Raw genomic sequence first — 21,881 nt, 5'->3', positions numbered from 1 at the left:
CAATGCATGCGTTTGTTTCAAGTCGGTTTTCTGCTCGGCCATGGTTATCACTCCGGTCGAGCCAGCCCGTTTATGACTCTCCCACACTTATCAATGAGTTGAATTTTTAATGAAGTTTGACTGTCTCGTAACCTAAAATCGGAAAACAGTAACCGAGAACTATTACCACGCAAATTTTCCAGGGATTTGTACACTCTCTAACAGTAGATCCCTACCTCATACAGTCACTACGCAAAATGTGCCGAAAATAGTTACACAAAGTTGAAAATTAACACGTCTATGTTACATCTTCAAGCGCTGACCCTTGGGGGAGGGACAAAAACGTGACGTTTGGAGGACAGAGGGTCCCGCGGCCCTCTCTGGGTACGGAAGTGAGGAGGCACATGTATGGGCTTGTCACTTTTGTTACATGTCTGATTATTTTGTTTTCCAAATAGATATTATTATTAGTATAGTACGGTTGTACCTACCTATACCTACTCGTGTAGGTGCGTACATAATTGTGTTTTGATATAGTTAGCTGTTGTTGTTCTAGAGTAGAATAGGTAGGTACATTGATTATAGTAAGTGTCATGGCGGCAATGGTGGTCCGGAGAATTAAGACCCTGTTTCTCATGCATGGGGGTTCGAAACCTACCAACGGCAAGTACCAATGTGACTTTTTCCGAGTTGTATGTACTTTCTGAGATTATTTAGACACCACTGGTAAACGGTGAAGGAAAACATCGTACGGAAATCTGTGCTTATAATTCTTAATTATAAGTTTGAAATAGCCAACCCGTAAGTTAGCGTGGTGATAAAACTTTCCCCGTGCGAGTAGAGGCATTTGGCGAGCAGTAGGCACTTATAAGTAAGCTGTGTTGATGATGATGATGACTTAAATAGATGTTTACTTGGTCTATCAGTTACTAACAACTAACATAAAGTTAAAGTTTAATAATCTGCCGTCAACACTGGCAGTACCTCAGTTCACCCATCCATCCTACAGTATTGTATTGGAGACTCGGTTGCTATGAGTAGATTTTTTTTTAAATTTCATAGCCGGTAAACGGGCAGACGGATCACCTGATGGTAGCCAATCGCCGCCGCGCATGGACACCCAAAACATCAGAGGCTTTACAAGTGCGTTACCGGCCTTACCGGAGGTTAGGAAATTAGGGTTTGTTAGGGCATCAGGGTTGGGAAGATTGGAAAGGGGGTATGTAATTGGGCCTCCGGTAACCTCACTTACACAACGAAACACAACGCAAGCGTTGTTTCACTCCGGTCGAGCCGGTCCATTCGTGTCGAAGCATGGCTCTCCCATTGAATAAATTGCGACACTCTGACAAGTGACAGATGACAGAAGTCGCACATATACTATCGACGAGGTTATCAATGGATGACGTCATAAATATCCTGCATCGCACATATGAAGTTTACATGTGAATTAACACGGATAGAAAATCCCAACGAACAACAGTTGGGCAGAAAGCCCGCCAGGCTGATCACCTCGCCTGGTCGGAGGATCCTCCTTTTTTTAAGGAACTTTACTCTCTGTTCCCTAAAAATACTTACATTGAATCTGAATACAATCACATCACAAGGTGATTTACATAAAGGAACACCTGCTAGTGTCTTAATCGCTTTATTACCTAAGTACGTAAGCACAATGCTGAGACACGAAATACCTAACCAAAGTACGTTCATTCTCATTCTCACATAGACATCATAAACTGTCACCCAATATAATTACACTACCCATGTATATGTGTGCTATATGTGTGTATCCTCGACTTTAACGAAGTGTTAGAGCGGTACATTTGCTTCTATTCGATTAGCATAATGTGTCCCTCATAATTCCGAATGACGTGCACGCCGAGTTAATGACTGTGCCGGCATCAGGGCACAATGTTTAGGCAACTCATGTTCGGAACAGCTAGTTAGGCGTGGACATTGTAAAATTGTACTGTGGGCTGTAATTGACACGCCTTGCAAAGGCTCGGTCCACTGAATGTATAAATAATAAGTTAATTAATGTTATAAGCCCCTGATTTCATGGCAATGTCTATTTCACAATCTTTAGAATGAGTTACGCTTTTAGTCTTTTGTAACCATGTTAATTGTGCATTCTACAGAAGAGATCAACTCTATAACTATACCAACTACGGCGTGTTTTCGAATTGTGGCTGCCCCTAGCTGCCAGCGTGCTTACGGCGCACCGACTGCGAGCTACAAGCACGCGATGCGACAATGTTTGACTTGCACCTGGCGGACACGTCACCTACAACTCGAGAGACCGCGCGCTGGCCACCCACTGTCGGCTTTTTACCCATGGACGTTATGATATATATTAAAAAAAATTAAATAACAATTTAATTGCTGGGTTGGTGCGGTGATTAGTATGGGTGTCCTTTAGTTAGTTGGATCCCGCATACGAAATTAATGAGAAGAGATCTTTTAGTACTTTAACAGCCGTATTCAGAGGCATTTAATGATTACTAAAACTATTTCTTAGTAATGATTTTGTTCTGAAAACAATTGCTAAGGAATAAGTTAAGTAATATTTAAATGTATTTAAGTATGGCAGTAAGACTGTCTGTATACGGTCTATTTGTGACTAACTAAGAAATCGTACATCATTACTTTTTGTAAATCTGCCTCCAACCCCTTAATAAGGCGCAAACAAATCAGCGGGCATAATTTAATAATTTATAAATTGAAGTATGAAAGGACATGTATAATTTAAATGACATTGAGCCACCAAATGTAGTACCTACCTATAGCTGAGAAGTGACTACGGATCCCCTAGTCAGTCTGCGTCTCAGATCCTAACTGCAATTAACTTAGACAAACACCTAACGTCGGCGGGGACGTATTATTGTCTGACACTGCATCACACACGTTCTATAGTAAGTGTGTTACTATGTGTTATACTCGTTCTTGATTCTGATGACACTGGTTTAATGACTAGAACATATGGTCACTTTATGACAATCATTTTATAAAATCGGACACATATTTGATTGGATAGTTGGTGCAGTGATGGGGCAATTGGCTGCGGCGCAACGTGTCGACGATTTGATTCTCGCACAAAACAACTCGTTGTGTGATCCATAAATTGTTGTTCCGGGTTTGGGAGTGATGTGTTTGTGAATTTGTATAAGCACCTGAGACCATGATACAGGAGAAAACAGGTGCAACGTTAAAAAAAACACTTGTAAAACATTACCAATAAGTTGACGCAGTTTTAATACGTAATAACAAAACGTTGTGAAATATTCAACGCGAACTGCGAATCAATTCTTTATGGTTAACAGTTTAAATCATCGAGGCAATCAAAATGGGTAATAAACTTTTTAATACTGGCAACCCATTACTTTTATAAGAGCGCATAATACGCCAGAATTTGCCGCGTAGGCCTTTTACAGTTTGAATCTGGCAACCCTTGCCGGGGTATAATTTTATAGGCTCGCAACCCCGAGACTCGCTTTTATTCTATTAACACTCAATGTCCCCCATCAAATTAATCTGAAACAAATGTCTAGTGTCCTTTACAGCCCCTATAAAAGTATAAAAAGGGAAAAAAGTCTAAAAGTAAACACGAAACAGTGCGCCGTGGCGCCGGGTAGAATCAGGCAAATCTCGTTCAAATAACCCTTGCGCCGACCCCTCGTTAGAGACCCGCGCCACGGAATAACTTTGGAATAGAGGACAGATGTGACTCTAGAATAAAGATTTTGGTGAGGTGGGAAAATTAAATTTTGCAATGACTCCTGAATTGATGTGAAAAGATCAGTATCACGATGCTATTAAAACAAAATGCAAACCTTCATGGAATACACGGATTTTTTTCGGAAAACTTGTTTTAAAGAAAAATTGTTACATAAGTTTAATGACTTGGTAAAATAAAATATCAAATATAATTGTTTGAAAAATAGCTGTGCTGAATTTCTTCATTCATCAGCATCATCATCAACAGCCTAAAGACGTGCTGCTGGACAAAATTTCTTCAGTATCTACGAATTAACTGTAACTTCATTTACATACAATTTACTTCTAAACAACACTCACAAAAGTTCTTAAAAAATAGGCAAAAACACTACCAACCGGACCCTCATACCGCCACCTAGTCTATGGCAAGTACTAGCTCTGTTGAAACAATAAGTGAAATTATTTTCAGTGCGATTTTTGTGCAAATACCCTCAAGAATCCTCCCTCTCGCTTAGAAATTTGGTGTTGACGAGGCTGGGCGTGGTCCCAACTTCTATTGTTTTACTTTACTTCGCAACTTGTTGATTTAGCTGATGGAAAGAAAATTTTAGTTTTTTAGTAAAAGGGGACGGTTGACGTAATTGAGGGAGGTCCATAAATCAACAGTGAATAAATTAAAAAAGGTTCCTAGAAGCTCTCTGCCGTAATCTCGACTACTTTTGGGATTAAAGTCGTGTTTAAATGTCTATTGTTTGGTATTTAGTGGTGATTTAGGCATCGACAGTTTGACCCGTTTATTCTGTTGTTGTTTATTGAGCCTATATATTATATACTTTGTACCTACATACATGTGATAGTTGTTTGTTGCTTCCTAAGTTAATAATGATTCTAATCTAATCTACTTACCTACTGAAAATACTGGTAATCTATTTAAAAAAAACTAGACCTAATAATTTATTCTGAGACTTCGTAATCCAGTCTTCAATCTTGATCATTTGGTCAGCTGACAAAACAGTCCATAACACTTTTCGCCGTACTCAGACACATTTAATGGTTACTTCTTAGGAGAGGCCAGTTCTTAGGAATTGTTTTCGAAACAAAATCGTTACTAAGGAATTGTTTAAGTACTTAATCATTAAATATCTGAGTAGTCGAACAGCCTTACTGTTCGACTACTAACAATGGCGTAACATGTTAAATTTTATTCTTTTAAATAGGGGCAGGAAAATGTTCTTATTATTTTCTTCAGAGCTATTAAGAAAGCACCTCTATACCTACCTACCTACCTAACTAAATTACCTACTCGTAGTACCTAGCCCAAGATGGGCACTCATGTGCGAAACGACATAATTTTCTTTTTTTATAAAAAAAAGATACAATATCATCATTTCTTACGAAAGGGCAAAAGAAAACGAGAAAGGTAACAAATTAATGAATTGCTAGCGCTAGGAAGCTAGCCGTTATTTCTTGGAAAAAATATTGGCCTCACAGTTCCAAGTAAGGTAAGACATAATTACCCTTTTTTCTGTTTGTAGGTACTTCTTACCTTTGCAAATACAAATAAAATAAATAATTATGATGAATGACAACTTTGTGAGTTTCGCTTTGACTTTCTGGTCCTTCAAGTAAAAGATGTTTTAAATAAATGTGAGCAATAAGACCTTATTCCTAAACATTCTGTTTCAAACATGTGCCTACAAAACTTGGCATGATCAGCTATTAGCAGCGAAACACCCGCGCTCGCGTTTTCGGAAGACTATAGTAGGTATTTTGGAACTTGCCAATGAAATTTTGTTGTTTTGTTATTATTGAGATAAAAATTAAACTAATGAATATACAAAAAAAAGTTTCTATGAGAAAGTAATTTGTAATTATGAGTACAATCACGTGTTTAAATATCCTTCACTAATTACCAGTCACCCTAAATATCTTACAATGACGGACTTAACGGATTGACGGACTTGGCGGATTTGACTGCACGGTTGGCGCGGTAGCTGGGCAACTGGTTGCCGTGCAACGTGGAGCGGGTACGATTCCCGCACGGGGCAACTCTTGTGTGATCCACAAATTGTTGTTTCGGGTCTGTGTGTCATGTGTATGTGAACTTGTATGTTTGTAAACGCTCCCACAACACAGGATAAAATCATAGTGTGGGGCAACGTTTAAAAAAAAATCCTAATGGATCCTCTAATAGTCACCTTCAGGGTGAAGAGAACTGTTTTGTTTCTTCTCTGGTATTGCGAATACCTACCCATGGTGCTGATTGCTGCTTACGTGATCTGTCTGCTGATTTTCCATAAAGAAAATAACACGATTGCTATAACAGAAAGGTACCGCAAACTACAGCTAAAATCCCCAAACTTTGGCCAATTAAACACAATCTTGGATAACTGCTGCCGTAGTCGAGTAAACCTGCCGCAGTCGACATAACCTGCCTGTTGTACAAACACGTACCTCAATCGCGAACACAAACATTTGACTAGTATAATGTGCGAGCTGCTTAATTGATCAAACCCTATTAATTTGTGCACTATTACCGCTATATATTATATACTATATATATGTATATGTTGTTATATGTGATGCTAGAATAATATTTGGATAGCCGGTCAAATCTAAGTGTTGGAAGGTTTGGCGCGAGTAGTCTAGTGCAATTTTATAGGACCCTAGCATGGCTTGAAATTAGTCAAGTAACCTTGTCGAGCAGTTACGTGAACAAGCCGTTCGGTGAATAGATTACAAAATTTTATTTTCGTATTTTTTTTCTTTCTTTCGACGATATTATATCGATTTGAAATATCGTGAGACGTCACTTCTAGATAAATTTTACACTAAAAAGTGATGTAGTTAGCTCCCACTCCTATTCTTTGATTCGTTTTATGGTAAGTATTGTATTTTTAGACGACAAATAAAAAAATGCGTTTCTAATATTTTTTCATTATCTAACTGACGGAAAATTCAAAAAAAAAAATCCGCAAAATTTCAAGTATTAGCTTACCAGCATTTCTCTCATCGGTCCACAGTACCTCTGAATTAGTCAGGAAAATTCTTTCTCCATCACTGGCTAGTTTTGAGGTGCCGTGTTTGACTGATGCAGTGGAAGCTTGGAAAATGGCCTGTCCACTTACTGATTTACCTGTTCACCCTTCTTCTCAGAGACAATGGGACGTGCCGCTGTGCAGTATTATTCGTGAGTCATTAATCAACTCTTCTTCTAATGCTGCAGAGCGAGCTCGCTTATTGGCTGTGGGAGAGTGGGAATCAGGTTTGTGGCTTCAGGCGCTCCCGTCACCCTACATAGGAACTATGTTGGATGACATTACGTTCCGGCTAGCTGTGTGCTTACGGTTGGGTGCTCCCTGTGTCTCTCCGCATTGTTGCCACTGTGGAGAAAGAGTCGATGGCTCGGGACACCATGGTCTTTCATGTCGTAGAAGTGCAGGCCGCATAAGTCGTCATGCCAGCATCAACGACATTATTCGTCGTGCTCTCGCCTCAGCCGGCGTACCAGCCGTATTAGAACCTAATGGTTTGGTACGTGATGATGGCAAGAGACCAGATGGTATGTCGTTGCTGCCTTGGAAGATGGGTAGGCCTTTGGTGTGGGACGCTACGTGTGTAGACACCCTTGCGCCATCTCACCTTCTAAGTACTGCTGCATGCGCTGGTGCGGCTGCTTCCGCGGCAGAGGACCTCAAGCGGCGCAAATATTCTAACTTAGTTGGCAATTATTGTTTTGAGCCGTTTGGGGTCGAAACACTTGGGCCATGGGGTCCTGGTGCACATTCTCTATATAAAGAAATTGCACATAAGCTATTCGACTCTACGCGTGATCAGAGGGCTGGCTATTTCTTCGGTCAAAAGATAAGCATTGCCATACAACGTGGCAATGCGGCCAGTCTTCTGGGAACGTTCCCCAATGACAGCGATGCGGACGAGTACTTCGACGCCTAACCACACCTAACCACGCCTATTGCCTTTATTTTAGTTTTAAGTTAGTTTTTATTCCTTATTTTTTTGGTATTTTTAAGTTGTAAATAATGTGTTAGTTTAGATTAATAATTATTACAAGATACACAATAAAAGCAAATGTATTTTTTAGTATATTAAGTTTTCTAGTTTAGTTGTATTGAGTTATGTAGTACTGACGGACTAAATAGATTTTTAATTTTCATACTGCGTCATCATCCCTGTTTTGGAGTGGTCGTATACCAAAGCAGCTTTTAACATTTCATTCGATTTTGAAAAACAACATTCTGTTTTGACTTTGTAAAATTGCCGTTTAATGTTTATTAAGTACCTACTAAATACATTTTTGATCATTAATCCATGTACACAAAGAATTACTTTGTTTTATGAAATCCCCTTTCAAAAAAATACTGTTTAATAAACACCAAAAAAATATTACGGACATGAAACGAAGCAGTGACATTTTGAAACAGTATCCGATTTCAAAAACGTGTAATTAAAATAAAAAATAATGATATGAATAATGAAAATATTGTTTGAAAGCTAACGGCCGGGTGTACGGTAGTCCCTAATTATTTTCTCAATGTAACCTTTTCCCATTTTGTCGGCAAATCCGTTTTGTGATGTTAAAATATCCTGTTTAATGGCAGGTTTGGGAAGAAGTTGTTTAGTAATGTTTAAAAAAAAACTTAAAAAATATATATACCTAGACTACTTTTTCTTTTATATTTTTTCAAGGGGGAAAATCATCCAATGACTTCTCTTGCCAGGGCAAGGCGAGAGGGAGTGTCACATCTTACTGACTAAAAACCACCCCGTTCCTACTCCTGCTTTTGAGCCGGAGCCGCTAGGTAGTCCGCAGCTTCGTATATGTACCTAGACTAAAAGCTTGCTTAACCCGTGGTATGTCGGAGCGCAGATCTACGCGAGACACAATGTGTTTACTATTGTGTCTCATATACCGACAGATAATGGTAATATACTGCTGACTAGACACTTAGATAGCCACATGAGGGAACGAACCTGCTCACGTTCCAGCCGTCACATGAAGCGTCTGGAATCGCGCGACGATCTCAAAGAGTCATTAGACCACCACAGATGGGGTTCATTAGGACTGATGCATGATCCGGAGCTACAGACTACCTAGTGGGATTACCGGGGTTCTGGCTTGAAAAGCAGGAGTAGGAACGGGGTGGATTTCGTCAGCAAGAATCCGACACTCCCTCTCGCCATTTATTGGTTCACCATGACAACCTCCAGTTTAGTATCTAGTTATAATAAAAGCTTAAGTACCTATGTACAAAAAGACGAGCATGCATGAAAAGACAGATGACTGTTGATGAAGCGAAATAAGTATTGTAAGATTCGTAGCAATTGGTGTTCCATAGTCTCTGCCTACCCCATTCAGAAACAAGACATGTGGTTATGTATGTACCTATGTATAAAATTACATATAGCAGAGAATAGAAGCACAGGCACGTATAATAATGTCGTAGGCGAGATGTCCTCGGAGTGGCTGCGCTGACACCGGCTACTGGAGCATGTGTCGGGTGTCCACACTTGATCGTCCATATTAGCACTGCTGTTACACACTGCACACACAGCGTGGTAGTACAGACAGCTGTTTATTATCTACGTGTAATAACTAACCTAACCTAAGGGGCCAGTAGAATACCAGCGCAATGCCCTGTATGAACTGGTTATTTGACTGCAAACTAGGGATATTTGTATTTATAAAAATAATACATGTCACTTGTTTATAAGCGTGTGGAATAAATATATAATTTTCTTTCTTTCTTTCTAATATTATGACAACATTTTAACTTAAAGAAAGAATATTTAATACTTTAGCTGCCGCGTCGATCATTGGTGACCAACGCTTAGCAATATCAGATTCTGAAGTTGATGCTTTTAAACTCACGCATACACAATAATTTTAATTTTGTTGATCCAGTTACTAATTATAATATTTTCATATATTATATAGATAATGCTGAATATAGCTATTCTGCTAACTGGTGACACCAGAAACCTCTCGAGCCACAATTTCGACCAGTCGCAATTTCGAGCACTCGAACAACGAGCCGAAGGCGGTCTCCAATCCCAAAATTCTACACACTGATAAAATTAACACACATACGGTAAATCATCGGCTTACCATAAAAACCTCATTGAAGTTATTGGCCATCCGCAGCGGCAGTATGTCACGTCTAATTGACAGGTGCAGGTGACCACAGCCGGCCAGCCAATCACAGCCGAGCGGCGACATCAAAGCGATTAAATGACGCTTGTGGCCAGCCTTTGATATATGCGTCTTCTCATCTGTTAGAGCTATTGTTCTTTTTTATTTATTTTTTTTTGACAAGTTATATGGAACACAAAGTTAAAATAATGGAGAAGGGTTTAGGTAACATAACAGGTTGTTGCTGGGAAATTCGAAAGATAATCAACACTTTGTCAACACTAGAATCAAACTCAAGACAGTCGCTCTTACAACCACTTGACCAAGTGCACCTCTTACTCAAAAGTCTCCTGTGATTCTCAAGAAACGAACTTTATATAGGGGATCATTTCATACTTTACTCTTACTAAGATATTCGAAACCAAAAACTTCAGTAGTTATTATATCTCTTACTCTCTTACCGACCTGGAATTTGACTTAAATTCTTTGCCATCATTCGCTAGTATCTACCTGACCAACAACACATAAAATTCATATTTTACCTGAATTGAAATAATTAACCCCCAATTTTCTAAACCAGAAACGATAGCAACACGAAATAAATTATCAATTTTACTAGCCATTATTATATGTGTACAGAGGTGAGCAGAGAGCATCGAAACAAATAAAATGGCTGGAATTATATCCGCTGTTATCTCGACAAGTTCCAGCAATTATTAAACTTCGCTCGACCCGTTATCGGCAGTATACTGAGCGTGTCCACTGTCAGACGATACGATAAATTGGTTACAATTTTGTTTAGTGTTTGTCAATAATAATTATTGTATTTAGATTTTTCTGTTAATTTCTATAAATCCGGTAAACTATCAGATGGATTACCTGATGGTAAGCAATCGTCGCCGACAATGGACATCCTAAACACCAAAAGCGTTAAAAGTGCGTTACCGGCCTTTTAGGAGTTAGGAATTACACGACCTAATTCCACCATCCCATTTCTTTCATCGGACAAGCCGTCGCACGGCTAGTATCCATCCTTACGTTGTCGAAACTTCTACGGTTCGGACTAAGCGTTTCGCTTCGTCGTTTATTCCGCGTACATCGAAGGACTGGAACAATCTGCCTGCTGCGGTTTTTCCATCGGATTACAATGTGGGTGTCTTCAAGTCTAGAGTGAATAGGCTCTTAAGAAACTAGTGCGCCTCACCATCAACGATTACATCACTACTTACCATCAGGTGGGATTGGAGTCAAGCATTAGTTTTTGTCGAATAAAAAAAATTAAGGGTTGTTGGGCAATCAAGGATTGGAAAGATTGGGAAGAGGGGTAATTGGGCCTCCGGTAACCTCACTCACACAACGCAAGCATTGTTTCACGTCGGTTTCCGGTAAACAATAATGCAAGTAGACTTTCAAAAGCTTTAGTTAAAAGTAATTCATATTTTTGTACCCATAGAACAGTATGTTCTGTAAAATACCATCTGATTGTCGATTTTTATCACAACACAATGTAGATTTTCACGTCTTTGTATAAAATATTCGTGTCCTTGACACATGGGATATCGAACTCTGACCTTTCCGCAATTTGATAATACTATATATACATCCGACTCTCAATAACTCCTCATCCATTCTTATTTGAAAGGCCATAAGAGTTCAAGTGATTTATTTTCGTAAAGCTGAAGATTTCAACGAATAACTTTTTCAATTAAGATAATTATTTTTTTCTTTAAAAATCTGTCCCTTTCAGTGTTATCTTTCGTCTTGAAATTATGACAGCCTCCAGCCTCCAGTCGAGTGGTAGACTGCTTGACACTCAGTATTTCTATTTATAAGTCTTGTTAAGGCATTATAATGTTAAAATGTTTTGAAATCAACAGTTTTGAACTTCTAATAGTATTTAAGTGAATAAACAATGTATACCCAAGTAGATTTTCTAGGTCCACAAATTACCTACTCTGCTGATTAATAAAAACCTTACTTTTTTTAACCATTTTCATACAGAAGAAGAAAACTATAAGCTTCCTTCCTACTTACAAAGTAGGAAGTTTTTGAATATCGCAATCTAATTAACATTTTTTCTGGGCACTGCCGTCAATTTTCTCTTCTGCCTCCACTTTAAAGTCAAGTAATATACCTTAATCCTTCTCCTAAGTCTAGAAATACTATGTTGAATACCGCATCAAAATTGGTTTAGCCTAACGCGAGATAATCGTGTACAAACATAATATTATAAATACAGGTCAAATTGAAAACCTCCTTTTTTGGAGTCGGTCAAAAACACTAAAAATTATATTATTTTGATTGATAGTAATTATTTGATAATACGATTTAAGCACAAGCAGTCAGTAAAACTTGTTAGTCCTACAAACAGCAATAAAAAATACCGTACCGTATGAAACAATGGACACACCAAAAAATTAACATATTATCATAGTTTTTAGACATTTTGTCCCTCGCTGTCCTCTTTATAGTGCTGTCGAACAAACGGCGGTTATCTGCCGTAACAAGATAGCGGCCCTCCCCGTCCGCCCTCTCAGCCGGAGGGGAGGGCGCGATTTACTGCCTCTTCATGCAGGGAGGAAATTGATTCGTGACTTATTTGCTGAATTCATATCATTTCTATATCGTGAGAGATGTACGATGTAGGTATCTATGACTGCCTTTGTGTTCCTTTGTGCCGCGGTCTGATTTTACATTTGGATATTTTTGTGTCTTTTTTTCTTTGGGAGAGTTTATTTGTGAATGACTTCACGATTAGGTGTTAACTGTAAATGTATATTGTTGTTAAATTATGAATAAATGAGTGATTGTAAGTTTTAGGTGTGCAAGTTTAATATTTAAAACACAAATTTTAATGCCAAGTAGGAATAACGTGCGCGGTATTAAATAGGTAATTTAATTTTCGCATTGTTTCCTCATGCCTCATATTAGGTTACCGAAGGCCCAATCTTTCTCTTCTACCCAAAAGTCGTTAACGCGACGTCACGCCTTTTCATCCCCAAAGGGGTAGGCAGAGGTGCACATTGCAGTGCAGATGAGGTAAGTACGATATTAAAATAGGCGATGGTTTATTTTTATAGTCAAATTAAATTGATTTGACGTTATTATATCATTTGTTACAGTAACACACCACGATGACGTCCTCCAAACATGCGCGTGCGACGATTTCTGTTACGCGCATTAGATACATTTCTAATATTAAAACAATGATTAAAATGTATGTTAGTTCCACTCGGGTTGCTTTTCGATTAAGTAAATGGATTTAGCGGCCAGCCTCTAACTCTTTAACTAGATTTTTTATATTCCAAGTGTCCTTAAGAATAATAAAATAACATTTAACGCCTTCTGAACACGGGATGTTGTCCATCAACATTATTTTTTTTTTCTATGGCTGGCTTCTCTACTATTGATACTTTGCATAATAAAGCTGCGCATCATTCTCACACAACTACATAGCGTAGTATCAGTGAAAGCGGTCACATAGTATCACAGCTTAACTATTTCATCTTGATCCTAGCGGGTTTACCGGAGCTCCAGCTCGGAAAGCAGGAGCAGGAACGGGGTGATTTTTAGTAAGTATGAGTCTGACACTCCCTCTCGCCTCGCGCATGGTGGGAGAAGTCATTGGATGATTTTCCCCATTAAAAACAGCTATTACATCTTTGTAGCATAGCTACATAGCACATATCTGGTGGAAAAGTACCCTAACACTTAAGTTAACAAAGTAGGTATTATATTTCCATCCTCATTCCTTCCTACACGAAATAAGATGAACGTTTAACATTTCCTCATGAATTGTAAAACAATCTTGAGTGATGTTAATTGGATCACTCAGTTATAATTAACGTGTTAATATCCAAGACATATCGATTAATATACGAGTTGATTAACTCTGAGTAAGTACGTCAATTAATGCGTCATCATACGAAATGCTGCCAATCTTCTATGAGGTCTTTTGTACGGGATTGTGGGCCTAAATGAAATTGAACGGATCACCTGATGGTTAGCAAACAGGTGGCTCTTAACACCAGAGGAGCTCCAAGCACATTTGAAAACTTCTTTAAGTTTCAGCAAGATTATAATAGAGGTAGGGAAATTATGTTTCGAATAAACAATGGGCCAATCTACTAGGCTATTAACTGTCAATTCGAACTTTAAAAGTAAACTCGATCGCATTCTCGTCCGTCATTGGTCGAGATTATTCTCTCAACCAATGACATGGTGGACCGTGATCAAGTTCACTTCCATGTAGAATTTGATAGGATAAAGAGAAAGATAAGTGGTAGATTAAAGCTCGACCTCGTTCTGCGGACTACCTAGCGGGTTATCGGGGCTCTGGCTCGAAGAGCGGGAGTAGGGGTGGTTTCTAGTCAGTAGGAGTATGCCACTCCCTCAAACATGTTTTTCAACGTACTAACGACACAGGAGAAACTCCTGGTGCGGGGCAACGTTTGTTTGAAAAGAAAAACCAGAGAGAGTGACTATCGAAAAAAAATCCAATTTAATTAGTCTTTTCCACAAACTAATCAACACCTGCACCGAATACACAACTCATTAACGTTGTAAACAGCAATATTTACACGCTGATGACGTCACAGCCCAGCATTATCACCTTCCAATCACAGCATTTATAAAATGCGTGAACGACATCAGTCACACTGGTATAACAAGATGTTTTGCAGCATTACTTTAGTTCTCTCTGGCTTCTGGTACAGCGGCCATGTTGTTTTAAACTAATTATTACTATTTATTATTAATCTTCTACTTACTTCTACTTGTGCAGCATGAGTGATATGTATCGTGTTCTTTGTGTTGTTTGTGTTTGGTTGCTGTTTCATCTTGTTTGCTGTCGAAATGGTAGGTGGTACTGTTACAGCTGTTTGGTATTAAAAGATAGCAAACGTAAATTCTTTCTTTACTAAGTTAATGATTCTTAGACACAACATTAGATGCAGGTATATGTTTCCTGCTTTAATCACAAGCAACTCAGCAAGTCAAGTCTAAAGTAACGATTTGCAAAATGACGTCAAAATGACAAAATACACTCGACAAAAAACGGTTTCTGTGAGGCCGTGGTGGTATCAATGCGGTCGAGTCAGCCCTTTCGTGTCGAAGCATGAAGCAGCTTTAGAAATCTAATTGTAAACTTCAAAACTAGTCAAATACTAATAACATCAAAATCTCCGTGTTTACTAGACAAGTATAAGTATACATTTCAAACTACACCTAAGTTGTATAACAAAAATGTTGACATAACTTAAACCTAACTCACCTATTCCTAAAGTTTATGAAGACTTTGTGAGTTCAGTTAATTTGTCTGTTTGTTCGTTTTTATGAAAGAACTTAAGAATATAAAGACAGTGCCGCCGGCGAGCACTAAGGGGCACTGCAGTGCCACCAGATTGAGTTCTTTGCAAACACTACAATGAATAAAATGTACAAAGTAACGCCGCGAGCCACTGCTAGTATTGTGCAAGTTCTTGCAAGTCATTTTGAAAAATTTTCCATAGTCGTTTATAAAGTGTTTTGTTTCGTTTAAGTCCTTGTTGGTAGTTTTTAAGTTGAAATCTGAATCTACTAGAGATGTTACTTTAACTTGTGAATGTTTCAAAAATAGACAAGTAAAGTACTTAGTCTAAATTAAAATACGCATACTTCTTTCAACTGTCTCTATCAACTCAGTTTTTTATGGTATAAGCCGGTAAACGAGCAAACAGATCGATCATCTGTTGGTAAGCAATCGCCGCCGCCCAAGCGCGTTGCCGGCCTTTTGGGGGTTAGGAATTTAGAGGGGTTGTTGGGGAATCGAGGATTGGGAAGGAGGGTATTGGGCCTCTGGTAACTTCACTGACACAACGAAATACAACGTAAGCGTTGTTTCACGTCGATTTTCTGCTTGGCCGTGGAATCACTCCAGTCGTGTCGGCCCATTAGACCCGAAGTATGACTCTCCCACACTTAAATTAATACTGACAGAAACTCAAATCCAATGACCACATGGTATGCAACGTGTCGAAGTGGATTCGATTCCCGCATCGGTAGGTCTACTCCGGTTCTCGAATGCGAAGTTTCGTTTAATCTTCGGCCGTAGGTTTTATTGATTTACTAATATAATTACTTATATTTATTTATCTTCATTTCATTCGTTCATTTTTGTTCACGAAAGTTCGCAATAAATGGTTTTGTAGTCCGAAACTTCGCAAGTTTTTCGTTGAATTAGAGTAGACCTCGGGTTTGGTTGAGATGTGTAATGTCAAATTGTATGTTTCTAAACGCCCACGACATAGGAGAAAATCGTGTTATTTTAGAAAATAAAACAACCAAATTTTTCACATACCTATGTCCAGTAAATTAATAACTTCTCAGAAAACGTTTTTCACAGTTTCAGATTCGAATCCTTGAACCACAATAATTAGAAAATTCACCAGAACTAATTATAATGTAATTATTAAATATTATGTCTATTATAATGTTTAATGAAGAAACAATATGAAGCAGAAACGAAAGAAGATGGAACATAAATAATGAACTGTTTTTACTGAACATAACATTAATTATTTCATCTTAATGCCTTGTAATTATATTATAGTTAATTGGATTTAAATCTCAACCATTATCACTTTAAGAGCCCATCAACTCTGGCCGTTCAAATATTATATTCTGAACTTTATTTCTCTAACTTAATTATTTATGATGTTATCGGCTTACTCACGTAACTGTTTGACGAGGAATTCGACTAGTTTCAAGCCATGCTAGAGGCAGTCATATTCATGAACTACTCGTCATATTCGAGTTCCTCTTAAAAAAATCAGTCTAATAAAAGTCTAAATATAATGAAATCAGAAATGACTGAAATAAAATACACACAAAGAAAATAAAGGAGATACCTCCATGAAAGTTACTTAAAAAAATAAGTGTCCGTAATAAAATCTTAAAACACGCATCATTACCGTCCAATTTAAGTTAAGTACGTAGTTTACGAGGCATACTGTCCACATCCACATCTTAACTTAACCATAACTTGATCCCTAAGTTATTGCCCACCGCAACTTTAAATGATACTTACGTGCCTCCTCAACTTACATGGTACACTCAGCCAACTTATTTGGTATACCGGTATGAAAGTCAAGACTAACTTAGAACAGAAATAATAAATTAACAGTCTTTGTCAATCAACTACTGGATTAGGTATCGGTTTGCTTTACAAAAGAGGGTTAAGGGTTGTTGGGGAACCCAACAACCCTTAAGTTCCTAACCCCAAAAGGCCGACTAGGCACTTGTAACACCTCTGGTATTTCAAGTGTCCAAGGGCGGTGGCGATTGCTTACCATTAGGTGTATCCATTCGTATTCCATACAAAAGTAACCTGATAACATAATCATTGATTTAGTATGTCTCACGAGAGTTATAATGAAGTTGTATCTTTTTTACCCGTTAGTCGGCTCAGTAGCCAACTAATGGGTACTGTGTCTGTACAGAATATTTATTTTTATTTTCTCACCTGCATACAAAATAACTATGCTGACTGTACGCGTGCCTACGTTGTAACATGAATCTAAGTTAACGTGTACTTGAACTTTCACTTATCCTGGTAAACGTTTGGCGCATAGAACGCGATGCTTAGCTTAAACTTAAACTCAACTTTGAAGTGGAATAAGTTAGGAACTATTTTTGTTATCTCAATAGTTTCGCTGCAGTTTTACCTTTGTGATGTTATTTTGATGATTATGGCTGACACTTTTGCATATTATGAATATTACTATTAATTGTCATCAATGTGTGAGCTGTAATAACTATCTATATACAGAACTTTCTGCAGATTGCATGGCAGGTAACCGGTGCTCCGGCTTGTAAAGTAGGAGTTTAAAACGGGGTGGTTTTTAGCCAGTAAGAGTTTGACACTCCCTCTTGCTTCGCGTAAGGCGGGAGAAGTGATTGAATGATTTTCCCCCCTTAAAAAATGTACACAAGTTTGATACTTTACACAATTCAATAATCAATTAACTTTGCTTTTGTTTCTTGGTTGTTTATAAGTGTCTCATCTTTAAAAGATCGATATATTAATATCTTTCAAGTCAATATCAACAAATATACTTCTATTAATTTCTCTCTCTCCGTTCCCGCTCTGCTTGTGGTGTAGCACTAACCTTAAAGTCGATATTTCTGACGTTGCGTAAGGAATGATAATGTCCACGTTTGAATGAATAACCTCCAAGGAAAATGAGAGTGCTTCCATGTTGCTCTGTGATCTGTCTTCCATCTTGTGGTGTAGTATTGCTGAGTAAATGTATCTTGAATACTTTTGAATGAATCAATACTTGCTTTACTGGAGTGATAGACTGACAACGCATGTTAAAACTTCTGGTTGGAGAAAGCTAAAACTAAAGAAAAGGATTTTTAGATTTTCATACAGGGACTTAAAATAATCCACATTTTCAGTTGGAGGTCGTGCGCAAATTAAAACACAGATTCCTTGTGTGAACTGCTAGGGAGTGGAATTCTTTGCCGAAGTCTGTGTTTCCTGATGGGTATAACTTAGGTATCTTCAAAGCCCGAGGTTGCTTATGGTTAGACATGCTCCATCGTAGGCCGTATCATCACTTATCATTAGGCAAGATAGCGGCCAAACGTCGACCCACCAAATGTAAAAAAAAGATATAAAAAGATGACCAGAAAAATGGCTCAGGATACCTCTTCTAATAAAAAAAAAGTTTCACATCACGACTTGCAATGACTACTAATTTTGTAGCTCCATCTTATCAAAAATAGTACCAAGTTCCTTAACTTCATTTCTTCAATGTCCCCCAGTGACATACGTGGGCCGGCTGACTCCAGACTGTGTGACGAGCTACCACAGGATCATCCTCTCTCGCCGAGTGCCTCCTCGCACCTACCTCTACTTCCACGAGGCCATGCCGCAGGACCAGCTCAGCAGAGATGGAGAAGAACCCAGAGAAGAGGATCAGGATGGGCCAGTTGATGTAAGAGTTAGATTAAGAATGTCTCCTGTACTGGACAGGAATAAGGATAATTAGTATTTAGATAGTACCTACCAACTAAGATATGATGAAACCAAACCATTATTATTATCAGTACTAATTATACTAAGTACCTATCTGGACTAAAAATCACAATTTACCTTCTTACATTAATGGAGAAAAGCTCGGCGATGTCGCCGCGTCTGCGCCGCTGAAGAGGCCCACTGTGACTCGAAACTAGTCGTAGTAAACTAGTACAGATTTTTTCCATTAATGTACGTGAGTAAACCGTGATATTTATTACAATTAGTATATCTTACAACGGTTTTTACAAAAATAGGTATATACATCTTATAGAGCTTTTACCAATAAATACCAACTGGTCATCTTTTAAGGGTTTATGTACATTTTTTGGAATGCATAATGAAGACTACAAAGAACTTAAATATTTTCTTCTCTTCTAATCCTCAGCTCCAATGGAGGATAGTGGGAGGTAGACAGGTGTCGATAAAACAGGTCCCGTACCAAGTCCTCTACGGCATGTACTGCGGCGGCACTCTCATCGCTCCGGACTGGGTCATCACTGCCGCGCATTGTAAGTGAGTATAGTAATGTATTTGGAACTTATTAAATACGAATCTTACCAAAATCAGAATCTGTTTTTGATAGATATATTTTGTATATTTTAGAAACCGCAATTTTTGTCAAAAATAATCATAATTTATTTTAAAAAATGGCTGATGACAAAAAAATACCCATTCGCTCTCAATACCTAAACACTTTATGTAATTTAAGATGTAAAACATCATTATATAAAAAAAGTTTTTTCGGTCTTGCTCCTCAAGTATATAATAAAATACCAGATACAATAAAAAAATGCCCTTATCTAAATTTAAAACTACATTACAAAAATTACTTATTGAAAAGTGCTATTACACTTTGGACGAATTTCTTAAGGATAAATTTGACAAACAATAAGATACAGTCAATACTTTCATACAAGGCCAAAGCCTAGCCGAGGTACTATATACAAAGGCTCATAAATTATATCATTAATGTGGGGGTGACACATTCTCTCAAAAATTATGGCGGAGATTTTGCTATAAAACCTAACTATTTAGATTTTCTCTCCAAATTACATTATATTATTCTCTCATATCTCGAATCGCACAGAAGTAAACTATAACTCCAAAGAACTTACTTCTCTTTTTTGCTTCTTAAAGTCTACCATCACCAAACATTACAGGGACAAAGAAAAATTCATCCTAGCTGGATCTACACAGCGGAGTCAGGCCACGAAGTATATGATCTGTGCCCACTTCCTGCATCCCCTGTGGAACACCACGCACCTGCACACGCACGACTATGATTACCAGCTGGTGCTGCTGGAGCAGGCCGTGCCCGTGACTCCCAACTCCAGGCCCATAGCTATAGGGAACGTGGATGATATTAGGGAAGGGGAGATGATCACTGTCAGCGGCTGGGGACATACCAAGTACAAGGTAATGTAGATACAGAGTATAGAGTAATATTTTAAGTTTTATACCTGAAAGGGTTTCGGCACAGATAGGCCGACTTGACTAAGGTGATATCACGGTCTCACAGAAAACTGGCATGGATCAACGTATACGTTGTGTTTTGTCGAATTAGTGAAGGAGGCTACAGGAGGTCCAATGCTATTGTATATCCTCAATCCCCAAATCCCCAAAGGCCGGTTACTCACTTGCAGCTCGTAAGCACTTTGCATTTGTACCATTATACTATTTCCATACAAAATAACAACGGAATTCCTTGCTAGAAACTAATTTTCCACAAAAATCCACTATTTGGCAAGATTTAGAATGAATATTTGAATTTCAGCAACGTGTGATGCAAGACATAGTGCGTCGGGTCCGCGTGCCGGTGATGGCGCATGAGATCTGCAAGTCCCTCCCCCTCATGAACTACAAAACCATCACTCCGAGGATGTTCTGCGGTGGATACCTGAATGGCAGCAAGGATTCTTGTCAGGTAATGATTAAAATAAAAAAGGTGGAAATGTAACAGGTACCATACTATATGATAACAGTTACCACATTATATTTATAACAGGCATCATACTCATACTCCGTATGGTGTCATCAACCCTAGTCTTCTACACTGACTAACGGACAAAGGTTAGGCACAAATGCTCTCTAATAAAATATTTTAAACTGCAGTTTGGAATCCGCCTGCCAATTGTAGTTTTTTTTTTGGTCTAGAGAAACCCTATACCCACAGACACAGACAGCTACATTTTTAAGGGGACAAAATGATCCAGTGACTTCTCCCACCTTGAGTGAGGAAGGAGGGAGTGTCAGTCTCTTACTGGCAAAAAACCACCTCGTTCCTACTCCTGCTCTCTCCGCTCAAGCCAGAGCCCCGGTAAACCCACAGTCACTAGACTAACTAAAGAGATTCTGTTTCATGTTCACAGGGTGACTCCGGAGGTCCAGCGATCCTCCACGGCAAGCTGGTAGGGCTGGTGTCATTCGGAGTGGGGTGTGCGATGAAGGACCAGCCAGGAGTGTACAGCAACATACCGCTGGTGCGCAACTGGATCCGGCAGGTCACCGGTCTGCCGCTCTGAGTCACACGCTCTGGTCATCTTCTTCATTCTTCTCGACTTGTTTTCTTTGAAAATATATTTTGTTAGGCATTTTTTTTTAGTTTGGGTGTTTTATTTTATACCTTTTTTTGTCATAAGTTTGATAAGAAATGGTGAGAGTTTCATTTGCATTGATGCTGAGCTTTGAGTTATAGAAGTTACTATATGAAATAAAATAAATGAATGAACTGCCTCGTTGGTCGAGTGGTCGCAATTGTGACTGTCAAGGGATATCGGGTTCGATTCCCGGGTCGGCAAAGTATTACTGGGCTTTTTTCGCTTTTTCGAAGAATTCTCAGTAGTAGCACGGAGTCTTGAATTGTGTTCAGTATATGGCAATAGGCTCACCCCCTATTACATGGGATTTATAACACAAATGGTGAAAAGTTTGTGTAAATTGTATAGCGGCATTACGTGTCGTAATGTGCACCTC

At 38.6% G+C, this 21,881-nt stretch overlaps 1 protein-coding gene across 1 annotated transcript; it reads left to right on the top strand.

The window, feature by feature from the left end:
• The first annotated feature begins 14,517 nt into the window (after positions 1-14,517).
• LOC118280586 (trypsin 3A1-like) lies at positions 14,518-21,508 on the top strand. The gene is made up of 6 exons (XM_050699514.1): positions 14,518-14,701; positions 18,653-18,825; positions 19,294-19,421; positions 20,069-20,324; positions 20,683-20,832; positions 21,278-21,508. The coding sequence occupies exons 1-6, from the start codon at positions 14,629-14,631 to the stop codon at positions 21,428-21,430; spliced, it is 933 nt and encodes a 310-aa protein (XP_050555471.1). The 5' UTR covers positions 14,518-14,628; the 3' UTR covers positions 21,431-21,508.
• Positions 21,509-21,881: the final 373 nt, after the last annotated feature.

Source organism: Spodoptera frugiperda, chromosome 16 (genome assembly GCF_023101765.2).
Source record: "Spodoptera frugiperda isolate SF20-4 chromosome 16, AGI-APGP_CSIRO_Sfru_2.0, whole genome shotgun sequence".
Lineage (NCBI taxonomy): Eukaryota > Metazoa > Arthropoda > Insecta > Lepidoptera > Noctuidae > Spodoptera > Spodoptera frugiperda.
Note: the sequence above shows the minus strand (reverse complement) of the source record. Positions and strands in the feature narration are given on the sequence as shown.

Excerpts from the sequence above, each read along its gene's own strand:
- LOC118280586 (XM_050699514.1), top strand. The coding sequence starts at position 14,629 with ATGAGTGATATGTATCGTGTTCTTTGTGTTGTTTGTGTTTGGTTGCTG. Across the intron at positions 18,826-19,293 it reads ATCAGGATGGGCCAGTTGAT|CTCCAATGGAGGATAGTGGG; the intron begins GTAAGAGTTAGA and ends TCTAATCCTCAG. Across the intron at positions 19,422-20,068 it reads ATCACTGCCGCGCATTGTAA|GGACAAAGAAAAATTCATCC; the intron begins GTGAGTATAGTA and ends CAAACATTACAG.